Genomic DNA, 27,878 nt, shown 5'->3' on the forward strand with positions numbered 1-27,878 from the left:
ATTAGTTATATTAAGTTTGTACTATTACTTCATATTTGAGGGTGATATGCTTTTACAAATTGAATATAACATATTATAGACTAAAACACAAATTTCAATTGATGATTGTTACATAAGTTAGGTCCTATTATATAAGGATTAAAATAAGAATTTATCAATAACAAGAGATCAATTCCAATGGGCATTTCCTAAGATAATAGAAACTTGAGGGAGTAGCTTGCCATTATAAGGTGATCCATGGAAACCCTAGCCCCCACCTTATAAATAAGGGCCTCTGTTCTCAGTATGTATAAACGGGAAATCTAATGCAAACCAGTGCTAACTCTTCTTTTTTTGTTTTTTGTTTTTTGGGATTTAGATTTTTGAAGAATATGGTTATGTGAGTTAATAATGTCTCTATTTTCTAGAAATTAAAATAGCCTCTTCTTTCAGCTACAAGGGCAGAGATCTGAGGATCGATTTCTTGTGGCTTTGTTCTGGGGGCATATATTTATTTCAGTTCGAGGGTTTATTTTTGCCCACATTTGTTTCCTTTCTTTTTCTGGCTTCCCTCGTCTTGGTACATTTCTATTTTAGTTAAGTATATCCTTATTCTTTTATTTTTTTCATGCTAGTTTCTTTGACCAAAAAATGTATTGTTAGTTGAATTGATTAAGTCGATTTTTCAGGAAATTAATGGTTTATACTATTGAGGGGTTTTTGATTTATTATTTCTAGTGAAAAGGAAACTTGAATAATTTTGTGAGAATCAAAACCTCATACCTATAAGAGCTAGGGGTGCATATTTGCTAAATTAATAATATCTTCAAAAATAAATTTGTATCTTAACCAACGGTAAGTAGGAAAAAAGTATCCAATAAATAGAAGTGCTAACGCCTAACAGAAGAAGAAATACATACACAAACAAATATTCATTTTCTTGAATAAAAATGGCATCCTACCTCTGCCAGTTTGTGTGATATGATTTCACCTTTTGGTGTCAAAATTATGTCCAAGACATTGAGTAAAATGCTGCTCTATCTTCGTGAGAAATTATGGTTAGACCATCTTTTTTGTCGTGTGAACTCTTCTGAGGTTTAAGCATCATCCCCTTGATATGGCTTGGTTGTTGAGTGCTTTAGGATTTTTAAGATGACTATATATTATACATAAGGTAGAAATGAAATCTTATATTTCTTAACGGCTAAATCAAGGAAATTGAGCAAATCGCATCCCGCACGATAAGCGCTCCACAACTGTTAATTCGAAAATTCGATACCAATAAGTCAATAAACCTATTTTGCAATTGGACTATCCGTTACGATTTGATTTTGAACAACCTTAATAAGAACATAGAGGTGCGGTTTGCAATTTTCCATGGATTGTAGAGTTCTGATTGAATTCGACTCATGGCAAAATCTTAGTAAAATTTTCATGGATTGTAGAGTTCAGTTTATTAATTCGACTCATTTTTACCTGCTTTAAGTTTGATCTAACTCGTTTATTTGTCACTTCTTGTTTCGACATTGGTCTTGCTTTCATAAGCTCCAGGATAAGCGTATTTTGTTCGGGTGCTTGAAACCTTTTTTACTAATAGTATAACCTATTCTTCTAGTTAGCAACCTTTGCCAAGAAAAAAGGATTTGTTTTAAATAATACAGATGTCTTTCAACCTCAGCTTTAACAATGAGTAATTAATTTACTTCGTAATTATAGTTCTACAAAAAAATGCAAATCAATATGAAAAAAAGTCTATTCGTGAAAATGAAGCAATTTTTGCTATCTAAACTTACTTCTCGACCTCGATTAAATTTTTGCAATCTAAGTTTAATTCTCGCCCTCGATTACTGATCATTCGTTTTTGTACTTAATGTATCTTGCTTGTCATAAAATGGAAGTCTATATATTTAATTGGAAATGATCTTAATGGAATTTCGTTTTTGATACCCGCTTTAAATTTTGTTCCTCATTAGTTTGGTGGATTAAATTTCGCTGGGTGACCTTTTCTTAGGAATTTAGCCAATGGAATTAACTTCAACATAATTTAAAGTGATCCCAAAAAGGATCATGTATCCAAATGCTGCCACGTCGTTGACAATCAATCATGGCATGACCAGAACAACTTCTCTAGCTAACATCCGCATTTTTCTTGAGTAATGTTTTCATAATGTACTCTCTCTAGTCCCATAATAAGTGTTACCTTAACCAAAAACACATATATTAAGAAATCAATGAGAAAGTATAAAGTTTATCAAATTATCCTTACGTAAAAAAATTTATTTTTTCTTCTTTATGATTAAAGCATGCACAACTAGATCATCTTTTGACATTGGGAATTCAACCATCATCATTTGTCATTTTTTATCTAAGGGCAAAGATGGAAAAAACTAGTCAATATATGCATTGATATCCTAAGGTGACACTTATTATGAGACAAAAAAAAATTAGCTAAGGTAACACTTATTATGGTACGGAGAGAGTTTTAGTTTTAGTTTATGATCCCTTTATTTAATAATAACTCTCTCCGTTCACTTTTACTTATTCACTTTGAATTTTTTACGCTGTTTAAGAAATAATAAATGAAGTGCATAATTTAGCACTGTATCCATATTAATTGGTGCATATTTTTATTGAATTTTAAAAATGGTTTGAAGTGAGTAATTAATACTATGGGTAAAACAGAAAAAAATAAATTGTCTTATCTTGATATGCTAAAAGTAACAAGTAAAAGTGAAAATCTATTTTTAAAATATTGGATAATTAAAAATGAACGGAGGGAGTACTCAACAAATTACCTGTACATACCCAAATGGAGTAATTTTGGTGACGAGCTTTGACTAATGTCGAACTATCCCGTGAAATATGACATGATGATCAGCATAATTAATTACTCAATAAATTTTCAAAATAAGAAAGCATGGGGCTTGACGAGGACACGATTCACATTACCCATGCTTCTTTAATTTTTAAAAATTAGTGACAAGTCATAAAATGTTCTAGAAAAATTTATGTAGATCTAGTTTTGTTCAACGACCCCTTCTTCTCCTTTTAACGACAACCACTTACTGAACGCTATCCCTTTCTTTTTGTTTCTTTCGTTTTCCTTGAATTAAAATACTGAAAATTTTCTGAGAACATGTTGAAATGATGACAATAAACCATTCTTTTCTATTCTAAATTGGCACAGCTGTCCAAGGTGGTAAACCATTTTCCTAAATAATCATAGCAGTAATCAAACATAAGATAAAAATTTCGTGGCTGCCGAGACTTTAATGCTTGAAAAGTGTCACGCGTAAATTAAATTAAATAAGTGTCACGCGTAAATTAAAAATGCAAATTCTAATTAAATGATAATAATAAATTAGAGAAGTTATATCATTAAAAAATACACACAATACTTTGACATAATATAATTAGTTGACCTGCACACAAGCGAATGTGAGCAATCTACTATTCTAAGAAATAGATTGCTCACATTATACAGGTCAATTGATTAAATTATGTCAAAGTATTGCTCGCATTATCAAATGAAACATGATAATAAAATAGAGCTTAACAACTAACAATATAATGAAAGACATAACTACTTACCACGTCCAATTTTACCGTGAAGGAATTGCCAATGAATTTTACACATCCTACTAATAGAATAATCATTTTACTAAGAAAAATAGATAAGCAAATTTGGGGAAAAAAAGAATAAAAAGTCTAGGAAAAGAATTCAAAACACGGGAGTCTTCTTTTGAGATGTTAGATTATCATTGGAAAAACGAGAACTTTTTAATAATATATACTTAGAAAATGAAAACAGAAATGAGAAATGACCCTTTCTTATAAATTTCCACATTAAAATTTCAAGCATATCGTGCTCTTTTTATCCTTAATCGTCTTATATTTTTATTGAATTGTCCAGTCATCGAGAAGTTTCGGATGCTAAACGACTTTATTTTCATGCTTTTAGAAAAACAAATTAGCTCAACAACGTTGAATATATGATAATCCAATGCGTTAAGACGTGTAAATAAAGTTTAATTCATTTATGCTAGAACTAAAATACATTTCTTAGGTTTATAATAATTTCGAAGTCAATTGGATCACTTAGTCAAACTTATTTTTATCTTGAAAGGCTCATCGCCTCATCCTATTTTTTTACCGAGGATATTGATTATCACATGATTAATGGTTTTACGAATCTTCAGCAAGGAATTATTAACATTTAAGGATCTAGATTCCTTCTTCTTTAAGAGTTTAAGTATAACGTGATTTTTTCAATTTAAATTACTACATTTTAAAAGCAATACTAAAAAAAAAATAAAAAAAATCTTACGATGATAACTAGGTATCAATTATTATTATTATTATTATTATTATTATTATTATTATTATTATTATTATTACATTTCTTTTTGGTAATAAGGTATTCAAAGTATTTGTCATAGAAGTTTCTAGAGCACTTATTTAAGAAACGTTTCCTAAAAGCTGTCTAAACTCCAGACTCCACGGTGTTACCAAAGAGTAAAAATAGGTGATCTAACTGGAAAAAATTACAACTCAAACCTATTTTCTAGCGTGGGGTTTAGCCACAAGAATCTAGAACTGAAATTAAGGGTGGATTATTACACATAAGTGTCGATTCATTTTCCTATCATGCCATGTTTGCTTCTCTTTTTTTTTTTTTTCTCTCCCTCCGGTATTTGATACCCACGTTATATCCAATTAATTCGAATTCGCGCAGCCTAATATAATTTATTTGGTCAAGCTTTTGAAAGGCTAAAATACCTCATTTATCAAAATAAACACTTAGTTTATAGAATGTAAGGGTTTAGTCAAGTTATTTTTTAATTTTAGTTGTAGTTTCAAGTGGAAACTGAAAAAAACTAATTCCTCCTAAAAATAAATAAACAATTTTGATTTTTTTTTGGACAAAGTTAAGTTTATAAATGTTTGTGTATCAAACAAATTTTAGTAGTAATTTCATTTCTTTTTTTGTAAAGTGGCACTTAATATTTTTTTTTAAAAAAATATATAGGTCAAACACAAATAATTGACCAAAGCAACTATTTGAACATACTTTTGTTTCAAAAATCACTATTGATAAGAAGTATTTTTCAAAATAGACATTTCTACAGCTTTTCCAAATAGGCTCACAGTAAAAACAAATTTAAAAAACAGAAATATTTAATTTTGTGTAAAAAGGAAATATACGTGTATAATTTATAAATTATGCATTTACGCTGCTGTTGCTTCTTCATTTATTCCTGTAATTGTTTTCCCACAATATTCATACTTAAGACATGAAGAGGAGCCAACAGCAATGGAAACATTTCCTTTATTCAAATACTTAAAAAACAAAAAACACACACTCATCTATGTCCTTTGACCATTCCCTTTGACCTCTGCAAATATAATTCACAAATATAGAAAATTCTTCTTGCCCTTTCTCTCTTTCTTCACTACAATTCCCCACAACCTTAGATTTTCTTCTCAAACTCACAAAACACACACACACTGTGTTAAATTAATTTGCATGTTGTAAAAATCCATTTTTCAGTGATGCCAAAGTGTTTTAGCTTTACCGCAACAAAAAACAGTTGCCTCAAGTCCAGTTTCACCAGTCGAGGTCTCCGATCTACTTTCACTGACCTTAAAGATGGGACCATAATGCATTGTTGGGTACCCAAATCAAGAAAACCGACCCGACCCGACGTGGTGTTGATCCACGGGTTCGGAGCTAACTCCATGTGGCAATGGAGCGAAACTGTCCGAATCCTCTCGAAACACTTCAACGTGTACGTCCCGGACTTAGTATTCTTTGGTGACTCGTACACGACTCGGTCTGAACGGACTGAGTCGTTTCAGGCTCAGTGTGTGAAACGAGTCATGGAAGCCAACTCGGTGATTAAGATGAGCGTTGTTGGGTTGAGCTATGGTGGGTTCGTGGCGTATCATATGGCGGCGCAATTTAGGTGAAGGAAATATATATTATATAAATATCTGAAAATTCTTCACAATACTCCCTTCCTCCATTTTTACTTGTCCCGGAAAATAGATGTTCATTTTAATTTGTCAAGTTTAAAAATCTAAGAGATTATTTATCAATCTGCACCTGTTTTACCCACTTTCTACCCAGATACGGTTAAGATATGCAGACACTCTATCCTCCAGACCTTGCTTGTGATATTATACTGCATATGTTGTTGTATACCCGTTTTACCCTTGCTATTAATTATTGGGTTGAGAGTTTCAATGAACTGATAGTGACGGCACAATTTTTAAAGTATGTTTGGGTAATTTCAATCATCGGATGACTTAGTAATTATTAGGGGTAATATAATAAAATTGTTATTCTATTTATGATTTTTTAAGAGGGTGTGTAAGTTAATACCAGACAAGTAAAAATGGAGGGAGGGAATATAAAATAACTAGCAAAATCCCTATGAAATATTTAATATACTTTGATTAAAAACTGGAATCTCTATTTCTCTATAAATATGACAATAAATGCTATTTAGATATAAATTAAAATATCAAATTCTAGCTAATTTGATTTCCTACAACTTTAAATTATTTTTTCTAAACATTAGGGATTGTGTGGAGAAAGTGGTGATATGCTGCGCAGGGGTTTGTTTGGAGGAGAAAGATTTGAAAGAAGGTTTGTTTGCGGTGAGCAGCGTGGAGGATGCGGCCAATATTCTGCTGCCGCAGACGGCGGAACAAATGAGAGAGCTGATGGGTTATACCTTTGTAAAAGCTCCGGCCAAAGTTTTGCCCTCTTGCTTGCTTACTGACTTCATTGATGTAAGTCTCATCTTTCAATTTTTTTTTATTTTTCTTACATCTTTGTCTGCCTCTTACATAATTAACATATTTTTCTCCTGTCCTGTCCTAACGAGGCACCTTAATTTTCAGACCAAAGGTTAATAGGAGTATTGAATGAGAAAATAAAATATCTATTAGTATATCAGTTAAAAAATAATTACAGGAATTCCGTAAAATAAAACTGATTAGTGTTAAATTATATTGAAAATATAAATATTTATGGACTGTATATATAAGTTAATTCCACTACAAAATGATCTAGTGCCAATTAATCCAGGAATGTTAGCCGAAATGGAGGTATATTCGGTAATATATAATCTCTCATTTTATTTTTGTAGCTTACAAGAAGTTTTCCTTTTAAATTTTATGTTCTAATCTATCTCGCGGTTTACACAAATGCTGTTTGAATTGATCAGTATCTCACCTAGTAACGAGTTTCTGAATTATAATATTTTTATATAATTTTAAAATATGTAAATTTAATTTTTAAAAAAATTAGAAAGTTTTATGCTCGAATTCACGTAATTGGGTTCTAGTATTCCAACTTATGTCACATAATAAGATGAAGTAAAGGGAGTAATGTTTTCTTCTTCTTAAATTCAACTATATGTTGTTGAGAAGCAAAGACATTGAATGCCTCCTCAAGGGCAGTTGAGGAAATAGATCTACCAATTTAGGGCCTGTTTGGAAAGCCACCCATTGGAATTGGGTGTAATTACACAGTTTAACTTGTTTGTTTGAATAAGTAATTACTTGGTTAGGTGAGAATTAATGTAATTGTGAGGGTGTAATTACACTCTCCAATTCTCAAGGGGGATCTTGAGAATTGGAGAGTGTAATTACACCCTATAATTACATGGTTACTTGTTAATTTTTTTTTTTTTTAAATTTTAATTTATTTACTTTTTTTTACTTTTAAATTATTTTTATTTTAAAAATATATTTTTCTTTTTATATTGCTTACCTAAACCAATTTCTGTTAGATCATTTTTGGAATCCATTTATTAAAAATAAATTAAATGGCCACGATCTTCATTCTTCTTTATCACAAGGAGAAGGAACGTCTAATTTTATTGAACAGGGAAACCAAATGAGGTCAAACACTTTGTCATCCACTATAAAAAATAAAAAGAAAACGAACCTCTATAACCTCGAAAATGAAATTAACTTATGCTAGTAAGTAATTCTAACAATTCACAGATGACGGATGGGAAATGCGGTCTTCAATCTATGTTATCCGTCTTTTAAGATTTTTGCCCATTTTTAATAAGAATTTACCTCGTTCATGTCTTCTTCAACCTAATATTATAATGAAATAGTAAATGAGTATTTTAGTGTTATTTATGAGCAGGAAATGTTCACACAATATGTAGAGGAGAAGAAAGAATTGCTTCTTGCAATTGCCAAAGACAGGAAGCTATCTGATCTACCTAAGATCACTCAGGTTCTTTTCCCTTTTCCTTGTCTTTAATAATGGTGTCTACACACCCCCTACTACATTAATAACAACATTGATCATGAATTTTTCCTAATATTGTTCCTTTTGCAGCCAACGTTAATAGTGTGGGGAGATCAAGACAAGATATTTCCTTTAGAATTAGGTCACAGATTAAAAAGGTTCATTACCCCAACTGGGTTAGTTGATATCTATTTGTACTTCTCTTCGCTTATATTTATATGCTTTGTTGGATTGGTGACTGACATGTGAATACTTTGGGCAGGCATTTAGGGGAGAATGCTGAGATGGTAGTAATCAAGAATGCAGGCCATGCTTTTCTTTATGAGAAACCCAGAGACTTCCATAAGCCTTTGAAATCCTTTCTCTTGGGTTCCACAAAATCTCCTCCTCCTAAGAATGCTCAGAACCAAACATGATTTACTTGCCACCTTAATTATGTAACTTGGGAAAATTATCTATTAGTGGTGAAAACCATAATGTATGATCTCAAATTTTGCAATTCTTGTAGCTCTCATTGAGACACCATCATATGAAGATTTTAACTTCTATATATTCAGTCCAACGGTTCTCAAGCACACAGCTTTCGTCCCAGCTATGATTTTTTCTTTTGTGATCTCGAAGAAGCGCCGTAGTATGTTGCATGGTTGTTTCCATGAAACACAAATATATGTTAAAATCACAAATCTAATGATATGTACTAAATACTATCCTGCTTTAAGCACAGAGATGTAGCTAGAAAAGACAAAATCAACCCATTTTAGTAACCCGTACAAGTTTAAACTGGTTAAATTATGAACCATTTGTCGACTAGACCCAACGGAGTGAACCCTAAATTTGAAAGAACTAAAGCTAACAATTTAAGAAAAAAATATTAGCGCGCACTCTTTTTTTCTTTTTTTTTTCAGAGAGAAGCAGAATAAGAGAAGAAATCAATTCATGTTAGGCGTGTTGAGTCATAAGCGAGTTATTGACCCATCTTGACACAACTTATATTCACTAGAGACAGTGCTAGATCGGTTAGGTCATAATACATTTGTTGATTTGACCCAACTTCCCCATTTGCGGCATCTAAATGTAGGCCAGTACATGCAAATCATGAAGAACAAAAAAGGCAGCAATTTTTCAACTGAAAACGACAAGTACTCTGGGAATGTTTATGTATGAAGGATGAAAATACAAGCCAATAGGCATGAATCCCTGAACATTATATGAAAAACAAAGACTTTCCACAAGCTAACATCTCCGAGGAGCCACCATCACGATGATTCGTCTCCTCTAAAGCTTCACCGAATTCTGCAAAGACGCGCACAAAAAAACAAAAAAACAAAAAGAGAAGTGACTAATGTTACATGACAGACGTCAATTGTCCAAGCTACCTACCGATATATGGAGCATGTAGACGAGAGCTAAAAAAAGGTAAAATTCTTTCATGAAGATCACATTGTAAAGAATTTACGTCGGTTGGTCCTGCCTTATGTTTTATGCCTAAAAGCCTATGCAAAAATATAGCCAGAAAATACACAATTGTACAGCACAAGTAAGAAGCCACACTTCACCATTTTGACATCGGAACCTCACTTGGCTGAGAATTCTACTCCTTAGAGTTATTCCCATTACCCAATAGTTAGAACACAAGTAGTAAACACCTCCACGTGGAAAAGCTTCAAAGACCAGTTATACCGAGAGATATTAAATGAACTGTTAGAAATCATACCTCCCCTTGACGCTCATCACCCTTAGAATGTTCACCTGTCAAAATAATAATCACAGGTTAACTACTTCAAATCGGTAAATCTTTTACATATATGTTTAACTTGTTCTGCAAAAGGATGAGTCAATAAATCCTATTCGCTGATGAGAATCCAAAAGAAACGCCCATTTTCATTTCCTCATCATATATCCCTTTAAATCTGATCAATATATAGCATTCTAAAATTAATTTATGGGTCCAAGCGGCATAAGAGATGCTATTTTTAATTGCTAAAAGTGACAGGTTCTCCCCTATTTTCAAAATGCAAGCATTTAAACCTGGATCATAATCATCGGCAAACCATAATGAAGGGAATTGACTCCGAAAAATCCCAATAAGACATACCTCCCTCTTCAAGATCAGATGTCCACAAAGTGAGATTATCCCTTAGGAGCTGCATGATAAGGGTACTGTCCTTGTAGGATTCTTCACTTAGGCTATCGAGTTCTGCAATAGCTTCATCAAAAGCTTGCTTGGCCAAATGGCACGCCCTGGTTCAAAAGAGGAAAATGAAATAAGTCACGAGAAGTATCCACAATAAAAGCAGATTACAAGTTAAATTACCTCGCCAAGGAAAGATCAAATGTGCAAATATAAAGAAGAAAGGTCAAATACTCTCATAGATAACCCAAATTATCCATTGATCCTCTTTACACTAGATTAACTCCTCATTGCTCTTGAACTCTATCTATACTTTTATTTGAAAAGGCAACAGTTCAATATCATCAAATCATTCACAATTTCAATGAGAAAAACCATTTTCAAAAGCCTCATGTCTACTATCTCCAAGCTAGCTTCATTGTGATATGAGGAACAAGAAACAAGGGTAACTTAACAGCTTCTGTCTAGTCATAACATTTATAACTTCTGTTCATAAGATAGTTCTCTAACCTCTCAGGTGAATTCAGAATCTCATAGTAGAAGACTGAGAAGTTCAAAGCAAGTCCAAGTCTGATTGGGTGAGTAGGAGCAAGATCTGAACTAGCGGTGGCAGTAGCAGCCTACAAAAATAGAGCAATAAGCTTTAATCGAGAATAAGACAAAACCAAATAAAACATACGAATAATGTGCAATCATAAACAACAAATATAGGAAGCAAATGCTGCAGATCTTTTATATAAGCATAGAAGAAGATTAAACCAAATCTGATAGTGTGGAACGAAAAAGAAACCTCATAAGCTTTAAGTGACTGATCAGCCGCCTCTTTACGATCATCCCCTGCTTTGAACTCTCCTAAATAACGATAGTAATCTCCCTTCCTGCAGGTGAAGTAAAAGGAGGGGTAAACTTGTAAGTTCAACAATCAATTTTTGGGGTAAAAAGGGAAGAAAGACAACTAACTTAAATAAATTAAAACGTGGTCACGTGGAAAACAAATATGTATTCATCTCCATCACAAATAAATCAGCAACTCACATCTTATAGTAGAAGACAGTTGATTCTCCAGTAGTGGACGAAGGAACTAGGTGCTCATCAATCACTGACAAAATGTCGCCGCATATTTTTGTAAGCTCATCTTCAACAGTCTTTCTGTAAGTCTTTATTCTCTTAACATTCTGTTCATGACCCTTACTCTCCTCCTTTTGTTCAATTGAAGACAATATCCGCCATGAAGCCCTTCTTGCTCCAATTACATTCTTATAACCAACTGACACCAAATTCCTCTCCTCAACAGTCAGTTCGACATCCATCTTAGCAATCGCCTTCATTGCTTCAACCATTTCTGGGGCAAAAAGCAGACAACATATTTATCAGAAGTTCAAAGAAACCGAATAGAATAAGTAAACACAAGATTGCACAAGCTTATTACGAATCGGAAAGGTTCAAGTCTTCTCTCATTTGTATTGTTTGCCCGTAAGCACAACAGCACTTTTATTATGAATTTGAAAGTTTCAAGCCTCCTCTCATTCGCACTATTTGCCTCTAAGTGCAACAGTTCTTTCTCCCGACCTCTTTCTTCTCTATAAGAACGATTAAACAAGTTTTTTTTTTTTTTTTATAAGTGTCTGGGCCAGCTTGCGTGCAACTCGACTAATTCCACGATCAAGAAAGATTAAATAAGAAAAGCTAAAACCTACTCAATCAAGACAATCTACCCTCTTTATGCTCAAATGATGCTTCATCCATTCTTGAATTTACATTATAATATTCATCCTAGAGAATAATTAGAGAGGCAATCATCTCTCAACATGACATCAGTTACCTTAAGACGTTGTTTTCTATTAATATTACCAAATATCAATCATAAAATGTGTTTCTAAATCATGAAATATTACCCCATTTTTGGCAAAATGATGTGCTAACATTGTAACTCGGACCTCAACCAGCATTCTCCAAAACCACTAAAATCTTGGAATCCCCTTAACTTCATCATTTTTTTGGATAAGGAGGATGCCCTTAACTTGATCATGAGCCAGGACGCAATGCTTTCTCAAGGAAAACAAAGCAGCATAATCCAAGTTCTTGGGTATTTCCGCTTAAATGTCGAGATATACATTCACATAGCTTCCACAGGATTTTCCAGTGCAAGTACCTCATACTACCTAACAAGTACATGTCCTGCTATGTGATATAATAGATAAACCTAGACAACAAATATAAAGGCAAATGTTTTTCCTCCAAGTTCATTTCAGTTGTTCGCTCAGTGACAGAGCGAGAAACCTATACAAGGGGATTTAAAAAAAAAAAAAAAAAAAAAAAAAAACTAAAATGTGATACTTGAGATTTGAACCTGTGATCTAAAGCAACTTTTGAACCCCCTTCACTACTATACTAGAATTTCTGCTTATGTCCAGGAAATCAAAAGCTTCTATATAACCAAAAAAAAACCCTTTTTACTCTATTTACCAAGTATAATTTTTTCGACGAAACCCCCTTCGTCCACCTAGTTCCACCATAAAGGCAAAATATTCACTAATAGTTTCCCTGTTTATACACCTTGGTAAAAGCTCTCTCAATTGATCTCAAAATTAACCAGTACTCTTAGAGAAAATAATTCTGGTCGAAAGGGCTTCTTTCTTCATGAACTCTCATCCTCTGTATAGTGACCTTTGGTCCTAATTTTGTGGACTTTTCAACACTAGGCCTTAACAAACTGTATATGAGGTTAGGCACTTCATACCTCGAGCACATGTATTCATTCTCCTTTTGGTTATTAATATACAAGGTACGGTTCAGTCTTCATGAAGGATTAAAACCGTCTACAACAGACAACACCAAGAACTCAACAAGGCAATTTCCAGTCTAATTTGTTTTTTTTTTTAAATTTTGAAATTAACAAAAACAACAGAAATCAACGAGAAAGAACACTTGATTGTACATTACCAATTCAAGGGCAAACAATTTCACAACTTCAGGCAAACTCAAAAACAAAAACAAAAAAAAATCTAGCGACCAAACCAAAGAACAACCACTATTTCTTTCAAGATTTTGCAACCAAAAAAAAACCCTGTGAACATCAAAGAACAAACACTAAATATTTACTGACAGAAATAAAACAAGTGAAATTAAAAAGAATACCATCATATCTCTCAGCTTGCTCAGCCAACCTAGCCAAGTAAACTTGTTTCTCTCTTTCCTTCTCCATTTTTTGCTCTCTCTTTCTTTGGGGATGTTCTTGTTGAATTATACTGGAGGATGATTTTATATGTGAACACTTTTTACCTTTTCTTAGGACTCTTTTCTTTTTTCTTTTGATTTGTCTAGTAAGAAAATGACTAAATTAAGGTACCTTTCCTCTTTTTCTTTATTTAACTTTTTTCCACGTATGCGGCATTTGGTAACTGCTTTCAAAGGGGAATGCACTGTTACTGGTTTACTGGGAACAATGGGCGGTTAAATCTTGCCTTGGATTCCGCATATCGCCGGCAGTTAAATCTGGACCGTCCATGTTGAGGCTAGATAGAACATTAGCCGCTGGATTAAGCATGCAGAGGATGATGGTAACAGGAAGCTGTCGGTCACATGGGTGTCGGATTTGACTAAGATTTCACCATCTAACTGCTTTGAACATTGTCGGACTTAAATATTTAAGACACAATTTTAAAGGAAAAAAACTGTAATTGAAATCTTTTTTCTTTTTGGAAAAAATTATTTATACTTCTCCAATTTAACTAAAATACTTTATATTGGGAATCCAAACGTTGATTTCCAAATAAAATGAAATAATTTTCCGCAAAAAATGAAAAATTCTCATGGCTAAACGGGTCCCAAATATTTTTCACTTTATTTGGAATTTGAGTTAGAGTTGAAAATGGAGTTGTGTTTGAGTATTGTTTTTGCAAAAAATATTTGATTTTTTGAATGTACTGAAACTGAAACACCCCCTCCCTAAAAATAAAAATACAAATTTCTAGATTTTTTCAAATTCAAAAAATAACTTTTGTATTTGAAATTTTTATGACTAACGCTAATTTTTAAATAAAATTAAAAAAATTCGGAAAAAAATAAAAATTCTCATGGCCAAACGGGTAATGCAAGTGTTCTACTTTACTACTATTCCTTTAACCCAAGAATATTTGGCAAAAGAGAAATTGTCAGTAACGAAACTAAAGTTGTTTAACATAAATAAATACATTTCCACGAATTAAATTAAAATAATTTTCATAACCAAAAAATAACCTAAAGATTAAAAAATCATTAAACTTTGTTAAAGTCAACCAAACAAACGTAATGTAAACATTTCTGTACCATTATAGGACCCCCTTCGGTCATTATAATAATTCACATTTTTTCGCTTCTGGCCATAAAGTTTTCTAATAAAACTGAAGTTGGACTTTGAAATTTGAAAAATACTTAAAATTCTGTTTTCACTTTTTTTTACTTTCAATATCTTCAAACAATCAACTATTATTTACAAAAATTATAACTAAACACAACTTCATCTTCAATTCCAACTTCACAAGTTTCAAATAAAGTGAACAATATTTGGTTTTATGGCCAAACGCCTACTAAGTTCCACTTTGGATATGTAAAAATTGTTTCTTTTTTCTGGACAAAATTGTTCTCCTCTTCTTTTTCTTTTTCTAGAGGGAGATATACCTATCACAACTCTAACGAAAAGCTGTCAACTACATGAATTAAAAAGTTACCTTAAATATGAAAACACCTATATCATGGGATTTTGTATCCTAATGAAACATTCGTATACTAAACGGATATAATGTTGAAATTAACCTCTCTTTTCTTTGATCTCCTTTTCTTTTTTCTGTTAGAAGTTCTATTCTTTTTTCTCGTTCAAGTCAAAGATATTTATAAAATAGAGGTGCTGAGCATGGCTTGCATGATTAGTGAGCATTGGCAAGTTGACCTTTAAAGTTTCACAAGTAATAGAGTAGTAAATATCAATCCAAATAACATCAGGGGACAAAATAAAACAAAGAAAAAAAACCTAAAGTTTCATTGTTGGCCATCTATCAATAGTCATCTATGCAGACAAATCAGGATAATTCAAGAGACATCGGGCTTGCCCTGATATTTAACAGTTAGTTTGTTACAAACTCAAGTAAAAACTAGAGAACTAAATCAAACAAATATGATTGGATAATACAAGTCATTCTATGTACTAGTGCAGTAGTGCTACTAAAGTACTTATTATTCATAAAGTTTTCACGCTATCACCAATGATAGCACGCCAACGCTCATGGGGAAATAAATAGTTGCAGCTTATGCACATGCGTAATCGATTGTAGAACACTTCTAAAATCCTTTTTGCACATATTTGTAGAAATTGAGATTTCGAGCAATAAGTAATGAGTTCGTTAAATCCGTCAAGCCTACTCTATATTCGTGTGTTGATGAGATTAATAGGCAATAAAAGGTATAAGCAAACCACCAAAGTAGTTTCACCTCCTTTATAAACCATATAACATTCACTTATATATATTATGTGATTATTCTGTCACGAGGATATTGGTCCTTTGGCTATACTATATATACCATTTAACTCTCTCAAGTTCAGTTTTTATTTAACCATCATCAGTGGGGGAGTCAAGAGTTTTACTAAAGGGGTTCAAAAATATAAAGAAGTAAACACACAAAGAAGTCAAGGGGTTAACATTTACTGTATAAACATAAAAAATAATTTAAACCTTATACATACAGTGTAATTTTTCTCTAAAGATGAACCCCTAACCTCTTACTGGCTCCGCCCTTGACCATCACAGGCTGCAGTGAGCAAACCATTTTTGCGTACAACGGGCTCGATCCTCTGCTTGTTGACATGTTGAAATGTAGAATTTTGAGTAGTTCGGAAATTTTATATGTTGTTTTAACTCCTTCATAATCATGAATGGAATTGGAATTTCCTCTAGAGGACAATAAGAGATTTACAATCTTAAGCCAATTCTTTGGCAGTTATTATTGAAAACAAGCACTACGTTTCACAAAGTCATCATCCGCATATTTTCTTGAGTTTATATTTACCACTATACTTGTTTGATTGTTTCATTCGTGCATTGTTTAGTATTCACATCCAATAAGTTAATCATAAGCCCAAAAACAATTTCGTTCTTTCAATTAGTTAGACTTTTCTTTCTCTACATTGTTTATAAATTACGATTACAATCAGTGACGAATTCAGAATTTGAATATGTGTCAACTTTTTTTCTCGTGCGCGCACATATATATATATATATATATATATATATAGTCCGAGTTAAACGCAATTGATTTTATTGTATCTAATCTAGATCTATCACTGCTTGTAGATTCCAAAGGCAAAAACAGGAAGAAAAAAACCAACTTGAACGCCAAAAGTTGAATTATGAGGAACAAGTTGATTGAATTAAGAATGATGGTCCCAACTACCAATCAATGATGATGACCATTTCTCCCAAATTAGCTAAGACCAACGTGGGAGGTGGGGCCAGTCAAGTCATCGATGACTATATGTTTGGTGGTACCAATAAGTCTTTTTGAATTTGCAAGACCTCCACTAAACCAATGCCTGCTTTGTCAACGTCAACTTTGCCTTATTTAAGATCTTTCAATTCTTCAATTAAGTCTTTGAATCTCTCCGGACTTTAAAGGCTGGTTTTTCATTACTTCTCTACATTTTCTTATAATCATTTGGTGCAAAAACAGAAAAGAAAACCGTGGAATTACCTTAATTGTTTCATCCAAAAGTTTAAATTGTTAGAAAATTAGATATTCTTGATTATTTTATGTAATTAAAGTTTGCAATGTTTTTCCTTGCTGTAAGGTTCCTAGACTAACTATATGAAAAACTTGCTAATCCTTATGGGAATGCAGATTACCAAATCATGCCCCTATTGCCACAGATGTAGATATAAGAATTTTGAGAATACGTCTTAATGACCAATGGTTAACAATGGCTCTGATTGGTGATTTTGCTAGAATGGCCAATAGTTAAATCATGGTTTGCATAAATGATGCAGAGAAAGATAGTAATATTGATTCACAAGAAGCTCAACAAACTCTTGAAATAACGAAAATTAATGTGAAAATGGTAGAACGAGACAAAAAAATTGAGACAAATCTAGTTAGAACACAGTTTTGTGTTACATAAACTGCTATAAACTGCTATACAATATAAGTCGTAAGATGTTAAAATTTTACGTACCTACTAAGCTGATTACGGGTTTAAGTAAGAAGTTCTTTGATATTTGGTACGGGTCCTAATCAAAGTAAACTCTGACAATAATTGTTTTTGAGTGGATAAATCTTCATTTTCCCAACTTTTACGTTATTTTTCCATAGGTGGAAATTCATGCCCGAACCTTCTTTCCTACTCCCTCAATTTTAGAAAAATAGGCCAAGTTTGACATAAAATTCATGTGATAGAGAAGTGTTTAAGACTATAATTTGAAATGTAAGGAATTGGAGTTGGTCAGATATCAAAATCAAGTAGGTAATAATAATACAAAATGGTGTTGTTTTCCGATAAAATCGGGTTTAACCAAAAAATCAGTTAGAAATTTGTTTTCATAGAGTTTGAAGATAAGTGGATCGCATCCGATCCTGAGAACTCTATCTGTGAGCCCGGTTAGAAGTAATGGCAAGCATAAATATGATGAACAAGGAATAAGAATAACAGAACATAATCTCAAGAGTTCATCTAGACAAACTTCCATGAATTTCCTTATTAATAATCTAGTGATGGTGTTACAATATGGTGGGGAAAGTCCCAGATCTTGCCTCTCCACTTTCTTCCTAAGCCTTTTGTTTATACAGACCCGAACTAGGTTGTCCTACCCTAAAATTCATGATGACAAGACTGTGCGGATGTCACCATGCCTACGTGCGTTATGGCGCTCTGACTGGAGTGAGTGAATGTGACGGGAGTTGACAGAAATGGGGGACAACTCTAGTATGTCCTTGAGTCGTTGTGGTCTCTGAATATGCCGCTAGGATATTTTACCCAATACATATAGTCCCCCACTTTTTGGGCCCTTCATTTCATGAACCCGGGAAGTGGAAGAGTTCGCTCTTTCCCCAAACTTTTCACGGGAATCGAGACGGTGCATTTTTTCCCTCGATCCGACGCTTCATCAGGTCGGCATTTAATGCACACAATCACTCTTTCAGAGACACCGATTGACGCTTCACTGACAGGGCACGCCGCTTCGTTCCCCAAGGCTAATGATTACTTTCGCTGGCTATTTAAGCGGGTGATCACGCTCATATTTCCCATCCTTGCTCTCATTCTTCACCTATGTGCAAACCCAACACCTTTACCTTCTAGACCTCCTTTTTTGCAATGTCTTCATCGTCCACATCTTCATCTTCATCTTTTGACCTTACTCTTGCAAGCATGCGAGAGCATATAGGGGCCACTTCGGCGGTCTCCATCCGTTGCCGACCCTTGTCTTTTTCTACCACTCGAATGATAGACTTGGGTTCCCCCACATTTGACATCATTCCCTTTAGTTTCAATTTTGAGAGGGATTTCCGTGCCAACCTTCAGTTCGAGTCTGTGGAAGGTATTACTTCTTTGATTGACGACTCCACCATCCCCAAGTTTTTATCGACTGTCAATGGGGGCCTGAGGTTGATGTATTTCCGCCCCTGCTAGTGCTAACATTACCCAACATATAACGGGTATGTCTTTGGTCTACACTAATCCCTTTACTATCGGGTTTGGCCTCCCGATACACGAGGTTGTCGAGGCCTTTTGTTGCGTATGGCGTCTGTCCTGGGCAATTAGCCCCCAAAACTTGGAGAGTAGTACGTTGCTTGCAGTACTTGGTAGACCGAGCTAACTTCTCTTTTACTCTGGATTATCTGATTCACCTCTATTCCCCCCGGGTGCTCCGTGGGGAGATGATAAATCTTGTTTTTCGAGGCTCCCGGAGCCTCATCACAAGTGCCGAGAATGATCGCGACAGGGGATGTTACAACCGGTTTGTGATAATACGCACCGACCGTTGCACGACCCTGTCCTTGGCCCTCTTCCCGAGCAATGAAACAACGCTCGTGAGTATCCGTTCTCCTATTTTTCCATACTCTAGCCCTTCTTTCCCTCGGGTGTCTTTTTTAACTTGATTTTCCATGTTCTTCCAACCCCCCCCCCCCCCCCCCAGTTGTACCTGAACCCTTGCCTGATATCTTTAACTAGGTGATGGGCATGCTCCGTGCCTCTAGGGGTACCGAGCGGATCTGGAAATGTATTTCTGTCGATAGGTGGAAATGGAAAGGCAAAAGTCATGCTATTCTCTTACCCTTAAGTGCTTTTCTCTTACCCTTATTCCCTTGCTGCTTGAATCTAGGGATATTACTCTAACTTTTTTGAGATAATGGTAAAAAACACACCTCAACTACCACTATTTTTTGAGTTTCATACCTAAAGTATTAGAAGGTTGAGAAACTACCTAAACTATCACTATCTAGTTTGCAAAACATACCTCAAATTATTCTTGAATGGCACGTGATCTACACTCTCTATTTTATATAAAAATGTTGCCTAGTGTTGTCCACGTGGATAAATAATGTCACAAAAACAAACTGAAAAATAATAAAAATTATAGAAAATAAAAAAATAGTTTAAAAAATGGAAAAGTTATTTTTTTTAAAAAAATAACAAAACTGATTATTTAGTTTTCACACTTTAAAAAAAAAATCAACTCTTCCATTTTTTTTAAATCATATTTTTTTCCTGATTTTCTAAATTTTTTGATTTTTTTTTACAAAAAATGCTGTTTTTTTTTTAAATAATGCAATTTTTTTAAAAAAAATATATTTTTTAATTTCTATGTAGGTGCCACCATAGCATTACTTATGCCATGTGGACAAATTTTTTGAGAAAATTTCAGCTTCACTTGCCTTTTGGAGAGTGAGTTCACACATTTAGTTCAGGTGTATTTTGTCAACTAGATAGTGATACTTTAGGTAGTTTTCTCAACCTTATGACAGTTTAGGTATGAAACTAAAAAAAAAAAAAAGTGATAGTTAGGGTGTGTTTTTTACCCTTATCTCAACTTTTTTCACATTTGTTAGGTCTTCCGGCTCGAGTGGCATCTTTCTCCGGGGGGATCGATTCTCGCGTAAGAACGCGTCACCGACTCAACGAATGCTTGAGGGAAGAGATGCAGAGGATGGTTCACGTTGAGGATGTGATGGAGAGGCTGTCAAGGCCTGAGGCACGAGGGTCCCTTCCATCGAGGTTGTCGTGGGGACAGGGGGTGGTGTCCGCCATATTGAGGATGCAGGTTCCGGCCCCTCTGTTCCACACCCCCCGCTACTTGTTCAGGCCTTGGTTCGGAGGCTTCCTTGACTCACTTGGCAAGTATTTTTCTTCAGGTATCACAAATTATCTACACCTTATCAATTATGTCTAGAGTAAACGCATGCATTAAGTTTGCTCGTTTATCTATTTTCAGGGTTAGGCCACCGTTTGTTCTGCCCTCGAGCTCTTTAAGAGCGTCCCTCGTTCTCCCTCTCGTGATGTGGAAAGGATGACGGAGGAGAACCAGCGGATCCGAGATGATCTCGTCCAGCTCCAGACAGAGAATAGAGGTGTTCAGGCTATGAAGACTACTTTGGACCTTCAGTGGGACGAAGTCAAGCAAGCTCTGGCAACTCGGGAGAATACCTTCCGAATTATGACTACGTCGCGTCAGTTACTTCAGGATAGGTTGGACTGGATGGAGGCTGAGCGTGACGCTGCTCGGGGGGGAGGGGGTGCAAGCCCTTGAAAATTCTCGTGCCCTGCTCAAAGCCTGGAACCAGCATCTGGTGCTTTGCCGAAAGGCCGAGCGACGGAGGGCATCCTTGCTTCGACATCATGCCGTCCTCCACACCCGGCATGAGGTTTTTCAAGGCATTGAGGAGGGACGTATTGATGTTTCCTCGGCTTTGATAGATGCGGAGGTGGACTTGGGCAGAACTAAGGCGGATATGAATGATCTTCATGATGAAACACCCCTTTCTTCTGATGCCTCTACTGATTCTTCTAATGGTGAAGACTCCCCCCCCCCCCCCCCCACCCACCCACCTTTGTAAGTCTTGAGCCTCTGAACATTCGTTCGGAGGCTTTATCTGGCATGCATTGGGACGATAATTAATTTTCGGTGCTGCGGATTTTCAGGATGTTTGTTTTTAGTGAATACTTCAAGGTGATGTTTGCCTTTAGTGGATACTTCAGGGCCTGTGTGCCTCTTTAACTTTAGTTTTGAATTTCTGTGCTTCGTTCTTTTAGAATTTCTAAGGCCTACGTGCCCTTTTGTACTAGCTCATACTCTCTCTTTGTTCCCCGTTTAATGACAATCATCAGTTTGTGTTTTCAGTCTCAACTTTTACGCTTTGACATGCGCTTTGTTTTTGCAATAATTGTGATCATAAAACGACCAGTTGGCTTTTTATTTTGCACTTAACCGTCGAGGCGTGACCGTTATGCCCATCTACCAGAACTATGCTAATATTCAAACATTTGTTGTCTAATCTGAGGCATGATGACCGGTGTTCGCCTACATTTTTTGCGTTTTGTGTTTGAGGTCATCATTCCTAACCCAATCCGGGAATGTCACTTTCAGAAACTCTTTCACGATATTGGAGATCTAAACACCCAATTCGTAATTAAGGAGGTCCCTTGATTTTTAGTGCTGATGGGGAGGACGTCTCGACCCCATTCAATGGCACAATGGTTCATGAAACCTGCACGCTCGGAGGCTCTATGGCCGTGTCATGTGTTAGAAGCGTTTTGCGGAGTCACGCGGCTTCTGAGTCAGGTTTTGCCTTGAACGTTTTCAGAAATTTAAGCAAAGAAAACCTTGCTAATAACAATAAAAAATAAGTGGGGATTCTTATTTCGTTTATGAGATTATGAGGGACGACTCGTCCTATTGCTAAATAATTCCCTCCTGGGGTTTTCACAAAAATGACAACAAAACGGTAACCGGGCAGGTGCAGTGATTGCCAGCAGTCCCAGTCTATTTGGGTTCTTCCTCAAAGAGACCTCATGTTTTGAACACTTGGGCTTGTCCTCCCCCCCGATATTAAGGTATGAAATCTCGAGGATGCAACTGTTGGGGTACGAGCCGGTATGCTCTTGAATTATGGCCTCGTAAACCACCTTGCCGGGGAAAGCCGCAGTGGCATATCTTTATCCGTCCCTCCAGGTGATGATGTGATCTCGACCTTGAGACCAATCCCTGTATAGGAGAGCTAGCAAGTTAACCAAATATGAATAGTGCCGAAGCTCAGGGACATACCTCAGGTAGGAACATGCTTTCAAAGGTAGCGATTGGCGTTCCAGTCGTTCTTCAACTCCCTTCCGAATTCGTTCTTGAATCGGTAAGATCACTCTTCAGCGGTTTCTATGATCTGGTACGGACCTTCCCAGCTAGTTCCCGGTTTACCCCCGCGAGGGTCCCGGGTTCGTGCAAGGTGGTCCACGAAGGGAACGTCACCACCGCACAGATCAGGTCGTCATCGGGAATATGGGCCTAGCTTTCGAGCCGTTAGATCTAGGGCTACCTTTTTTATTTGTAGGTAACGCGTCTCGACCTTGGATAAGACCTTTTTAACTAAACAGGCAGATAATTATGTGCCTTTTTCTTGGCGCACTAACTCAGCACTTATCGTGACCTCTGAAACGACTAGATAGATTAACTAGGGTTCTTATACCTTCGGCCTGACAAATAACGGCGGATTCGAGAGGTACTTCTTTAGGTATTTTGAGGCCTGTAAACACTCTAGGGTTCATCCGGAGTCATCTTTTTTAGTGTGCAAAAAAGACCATTTGGCAACGTTCGAATGACCCCGATATGGATCCATCTGGAGGAGTTACTTTCCATCAGCCATTGCACCTCCCCGATTTTGTCGAGAATATCCGGTATCTTCGGGTATTCTTGGGGTTGGTCTCAATTCCCCTAGGTAGTCAGCTAAATTTTCCCTCGAGCGAGCTTACAGCTACACCCGGTCAAGATTTTAACCACCGGCACCGCCTGCTCTATGTCTCCTTGAGACCTCGGAGTTGCGTTGCATTCACAGCATTTCCTAGACCGACAAGCACACGCTTCATGTTAGAAATTAGAAATTTGAGGGGTTATTACCAGTGCGTCGGTACGTAGACCATCGGCGTTTCTCTCCTCCACAACTTCAAACATAACGTGTTCCTTCGGGTGGTTCATTTCTCTTTTTCTGGAAAATGAGGATTTCTTGTCATGAGGATCTCGGACCATAGTTCCGACGACCTTTCCTTCAAAATTTACGTTGGTCGTGCTCGGGGGCAATCGTTGTTCGTACGGAGTCCCAGTCTCTTTCCCCCGCGTGCATTCGGACCATTCAATTAAGAACTCTCACTAACTTTTCTTTAATTTTCTCAATGCCTCTCCAATCTTCCGATATGGCGGGTAGCGGCATCCTCTCCCGTTGGAACCTTTCCGCGTAGTTGCAGGGCATCTCATCGTTCTGCTGCTTTGTAGCAGAGATGTCTTCTTTGTGCATCTTGACTCTTCGACCCCTGGCATGAGCTTTCACGAACGTATTTGCAAGACCAGCAAAAGAGTCAATAGAATTTTTAAGCAAGAGATTGTACCAAGAAAGTGCTCCTTTAACGAATGTGGGCGGAATTATTTTTTCAGCATGACTGATTTGATCTCGCGTCCCTTGAAGTCGTGTCCAGTGATGGTTGCTTCAAAGATCGTAATGTTCTCCTATGGATCTGTGGTTCCATCCTTTTTGGAAATATCCGGCATTTTGAACATCTTTGGGATGAGCGCGGAAACCACACTCGATTTATATGGTATATTTCCTCGCCCCTTCCCCTTTCAGGACAAGGGGAGCCCCAAGTATCTGGCACGTCCGGGCGTGAGGTTCCCTTTCCATCTCTGTCCATCTGGCTCCAACTCATTCTACTCCGCGCTTGTCCCGGGAGTACCGGGTATCTCGACATCTTCCGAGCTACTCAACGGGTGACGTGACCAGTCCCTTCTTAGCCAGAAAATCCAATGACTTCCCCCACACTCTATCATTGTGCCTTTTGACGTTGGGATCGCCGCCAATGTCATCTCCAACGGAGGGTCCTCCGCTCTACATATTCCCTCTACCTTGGAATGAGGGCGTTTTTCCCTCGTTCCGAAGTAACGTCCTCTGGGGAGAGCTTCCTTGCTTTCTACCGACCGGTTAAGATGGTCTTTCCTAGTCAAAATCTTGTCGTGAACCTCCCTCAGGGGAGGCATTGCCTTTTCCTCTTCCTCCTGATTGTCTAGTTCCTGATTTCTCCCCTTACTAGGGTTTTGTCGGACCTCTGACCATGAGCCTCATGCGTTTCTTGTTTCAACAGGAGTGATACTTCCGGACATGCTACTTAGCCAATTTAGGCACGGTCAAACATGCTTCACTAGGATAACTACAAATGCCGATGCCTTTTAAGAATTTCTGCTATGAATCAGGACAACACCACAATTGTCCATCCCCACAGACGGTGCCAAACTGTTTTCCGATAAAATCGGGTTTAACCAAAAAAATTAGTTAGAGATTTATTTTCATAGGGTTTGAAGACAAGTGGGTCATATCCAATCCCGAGAACTCTATCTGTGAGCCGGGTTCGGAGTAATGGAAAGCATAAATATGATGAACAAGGAATAAGAATAATAGAACATAATCTCAAGAGTTCATCCAGACAAACTTCCATGAATTTCCTTATTAATAATCCGGTGATAGGTGTCACAATATGGTGGGGAAAGTCCCGGATCTTGCCTCTTCACTTTCTTCTTAAGCCTTTTGTTTATATAGACCCGAACTAGGCTGTCTTACCCTAAAAGTCATGATGACAAGACTGTGCGGACATCACCATGCTCACGTGCGTTATGGCGCTCTTACTGGAGTGGGTGGATATGACGGGAGTTGACAGAAATAAGGGACAGCTATAGTATGTCCCCGAGTCATTGTGGTCTCCGGATATGCTAACTCACCCGATGGCATTTTTTACCCAATACAGGTGTCATTATACATTAAGAGCCCATTTGAATTTGCTTATAAATTGGTCAAACCAGCTTATAAGCCATTTTTAACTTATTTGGATATTTGGCAAAAATAGAAAATAGCTTAAATTAAGTTAAATATGCTTAAAATAAGCCAAAACCAAGAAGTTGCTTAACCCCAACTTTTTTTTTTTTTAGCTTAAAAGCCATTTTGATTTGACCAACAATTTTACCCTTTTATCCCTTATATTTTCTGTTAATTTCAATACTACTCTTACTTCTAAAAACTCTTTAAGCACTTTTATCTAAACACGTAACTGCTTATGTATAAAATAACTTTCATCACTTAAAAAGTACGTTAAGCACTTGTGCTTCAAAGCAACTTTTTTCGACAAATCCAAACGGGCTCTAACTTGAATGTTGAGGAAGAATTTTCCACTAAAGAGAAAAGGTCAACCTTCTAGAAGACCAAAATGAGAAGTGGGTCAGTTTTACTAATTGATGAAGAGAGTACTTATTCTAACACACTATGACTTTCTTTTTCCATCGATAATCAAATTAAAACTGCGATCTAATTTTTCAGCACACCAATCTTCATACTATTATTTCATTATAGTGTATCTAACCTTTGGAACTAAGATTTTATCAATTCGATAGTATTTCTGTTCTTGCAAGTGCCTAATAATACCTTGGAAGTTCCTGACCAAAAAAAAAAACCTTGGAAGTTGATTTCAAACGTTACTTTAAAAGGATTAATCAACATTCAAAGTCAAATTCGAATGCCTAAGTAGACGGATGACGTAAACCACAAGTTAAAAACTATATTTTGAATACGTGATCAACCAAATAATATCAGATTAAACTATAGGAGATGATTTTGTTCAACTGTTTACTGGCCAAAAACATGCCTTGTCGATATCTTACTCGTTTGACCAACAAAGCTTCCCTCCCCAAGAGAATATAACTTTGAGATGATGCACAAGATACGTGAAATTTGAAACATTTCCTATTTCAAAATACCCTTCCAACTGTATTTCCTCGCGGATATGCTTGCAAATATCTCGACTATTCCACCGTAGCAGTGCTGGTGGGAGGTAGCATGAGTAGAAGCTAAAGTTGGCTGTCGCAGTACGAAACTAAGCGAGAATCGCAAACACTCATTATGCAAGATTGTTGACTACCACCTTCCCCAATGCGATCAGATTGTGAAGCAAGACGAGAAGCGCGGCGAGCAACAACTAGCAGTGAATTTACTACGCATGAGTCCCAAACAAATTGGAATGATTCACTGCTTCGCTCAAAAGAGAGGTGAGGCGGGGTGGTTGGGTGGGGGAGGGGGTGCGTGTGTTTCAAACTTTGGACTCTAGTATCAGCTTTTTTCTTATCTAAATCAATTAATTAATGCCAAATCAAATACCACAAATCAAACAAGACAAAAGTTATCTCTTATTCAAAACGATTAATATGCATGCACTCCTTTTTCATATTTTCTTTGATAAGGACCTCATTTTTCTCATTTTCTTCTAACCATGGTGCATAGAGGGAATAATACAGAATACTAATTCAAAAGTGTATCGTTAACGTGTCAATAATTCAAAAGTGACGCAGTGAAGCAACAACCAAAAGGCAGTACCTTATGATAAAAAAAATCAGTACTTGAATGCCTAAAATAGGAAAAGGGGAAGGTCTATTTATGTTTTATGCCTTATGAAATGACCTCTAGTTATTTTAAGTTTCAAATAATACCTAGAGTAAAACTGATACTAATAGAAGAGGTAAAAGGAGGAGTCGAGGCTAACCATATCACACACAAAAGTTTCGACACTAGGGTATAACAGGAAATGAGGATCTTTACAACACCACCACCCAGTGTGATCCCACAAGGGCGGTCTGGGAATGGTAGTGCATACGCAGACCTTACTTTCCTATAGACCCTCGACTCAAGGAAAAGCATTTCAAAGCAGTTCCAGAAAAGAAATAACGGAAGTGAAGAAGCCACGGCGAAATACTAAAGCATGACAAAGCATTATATAAAATGGGGCCAATAACTACAACCAAATAATACAATAATCGAAGTACAAGAAACAACAGATAGTAACAGAAATCGCAGAACAAGAAACTACAAGAGTAATACTACGATTACTAGTATGGAAGGAATTTCCTCTAGTATGAGGCAGACCTCAGAACTTCCTTTAACTCAATAACTTATAAATTTTAAGCATTTCAAGCTCACCGCTTCTTAGGACCAACCAAACTTAATTCTTCCTGGATTGCATATTGTTTCAAGCAAGTTCTCCAAAATAGATTTTCTCGCTTCTGCACTTTGCCCCGTCAGTGTCTCTGTGAGCACAGTACTTACAAATAGAAGCAAAACATGTATTCTGAGTTTCGATGGGTTACCTGAATTTTGTCCGCAATGGATCTAATTCAAGTCAAAATTAGCATACAAATGGAACTAGACAGTATCTCAACTAAATAAACACAGATC

At 36.1% G+C, this 27,878-nt stretch overlaps 2 protein-coding genes across 2 annotated transcripts; one reads left to right on the forward strand and one right to left on the reverse strand.

Moving 5' to 3' along the window:
- The first annotated feature begins 5,262 nt into the window (after positions 1-5,262).
- LOC132627518 (uncharacterized) lies at positions 5,263-8,832 on the forward strand. Its single transcript, XM_060342903.1, has 5 exons — positions 5,263-5,945; positions 6,564-6,777; positions 8,150-8,242; positions 8,348-8,433; positions 8,520-8,832. Exons 1-5 carry the CDS (start codon positions 5,533-5,535, stop codon positions 8,671-8,673), a joined length of 960 nt encoding a protein of 319 aa, XP_060198886.1. The 5' UTR covers positions 5,263-5,532; the 3' UTR covers positions 8,674-8,832.
- Positions 8,833-9,353: 521 nt separating this feature from the next.
- On the reverse strand, positions 9,354-13,687 carry LOC132627519 (14-3-3 protein 7). The gene is made up of 7 exons (XM_060342904.1): positions 13,527-13,687; positions 11,424-11,730; positions 11,179-11,266; positions 10,899-11,008; positions 10,353-10,498; positions 9,972-10,006; positions 9,354-9,550 (listed from the first exon to the last, which is right to left on the reverse strand). The coding sequence occupies exons 1-7, from the start codon at positions 13,591-13,593 to the stop codon at positions 9,533-9,535; spliced, it is 771 nt and encodes a 256-aa protein (XP_060198887.1). The 5' UTR covers positions 13,594-13,687; the 3' UTR covers positions 9,354-9,532.
- Positions 13,688-27,878: the final 14,191 nt, after the last annotated feature.

Source organism: Lycium barbarum, chromosome 2 (assembly GCF_019175385.1).
Source record: "Lycium barbarum isolate Lr01 chromosome 2, ASM1917538v2, whole genome shotgun sequence".
Classification (NCBI taxonomy): domain Eukaryota; kingdom Viridiplantae; phylum Streptophyta; class Magnoliopsida; order Solanales; family Solanaceae; genus Lycium; species Lycium barbarum.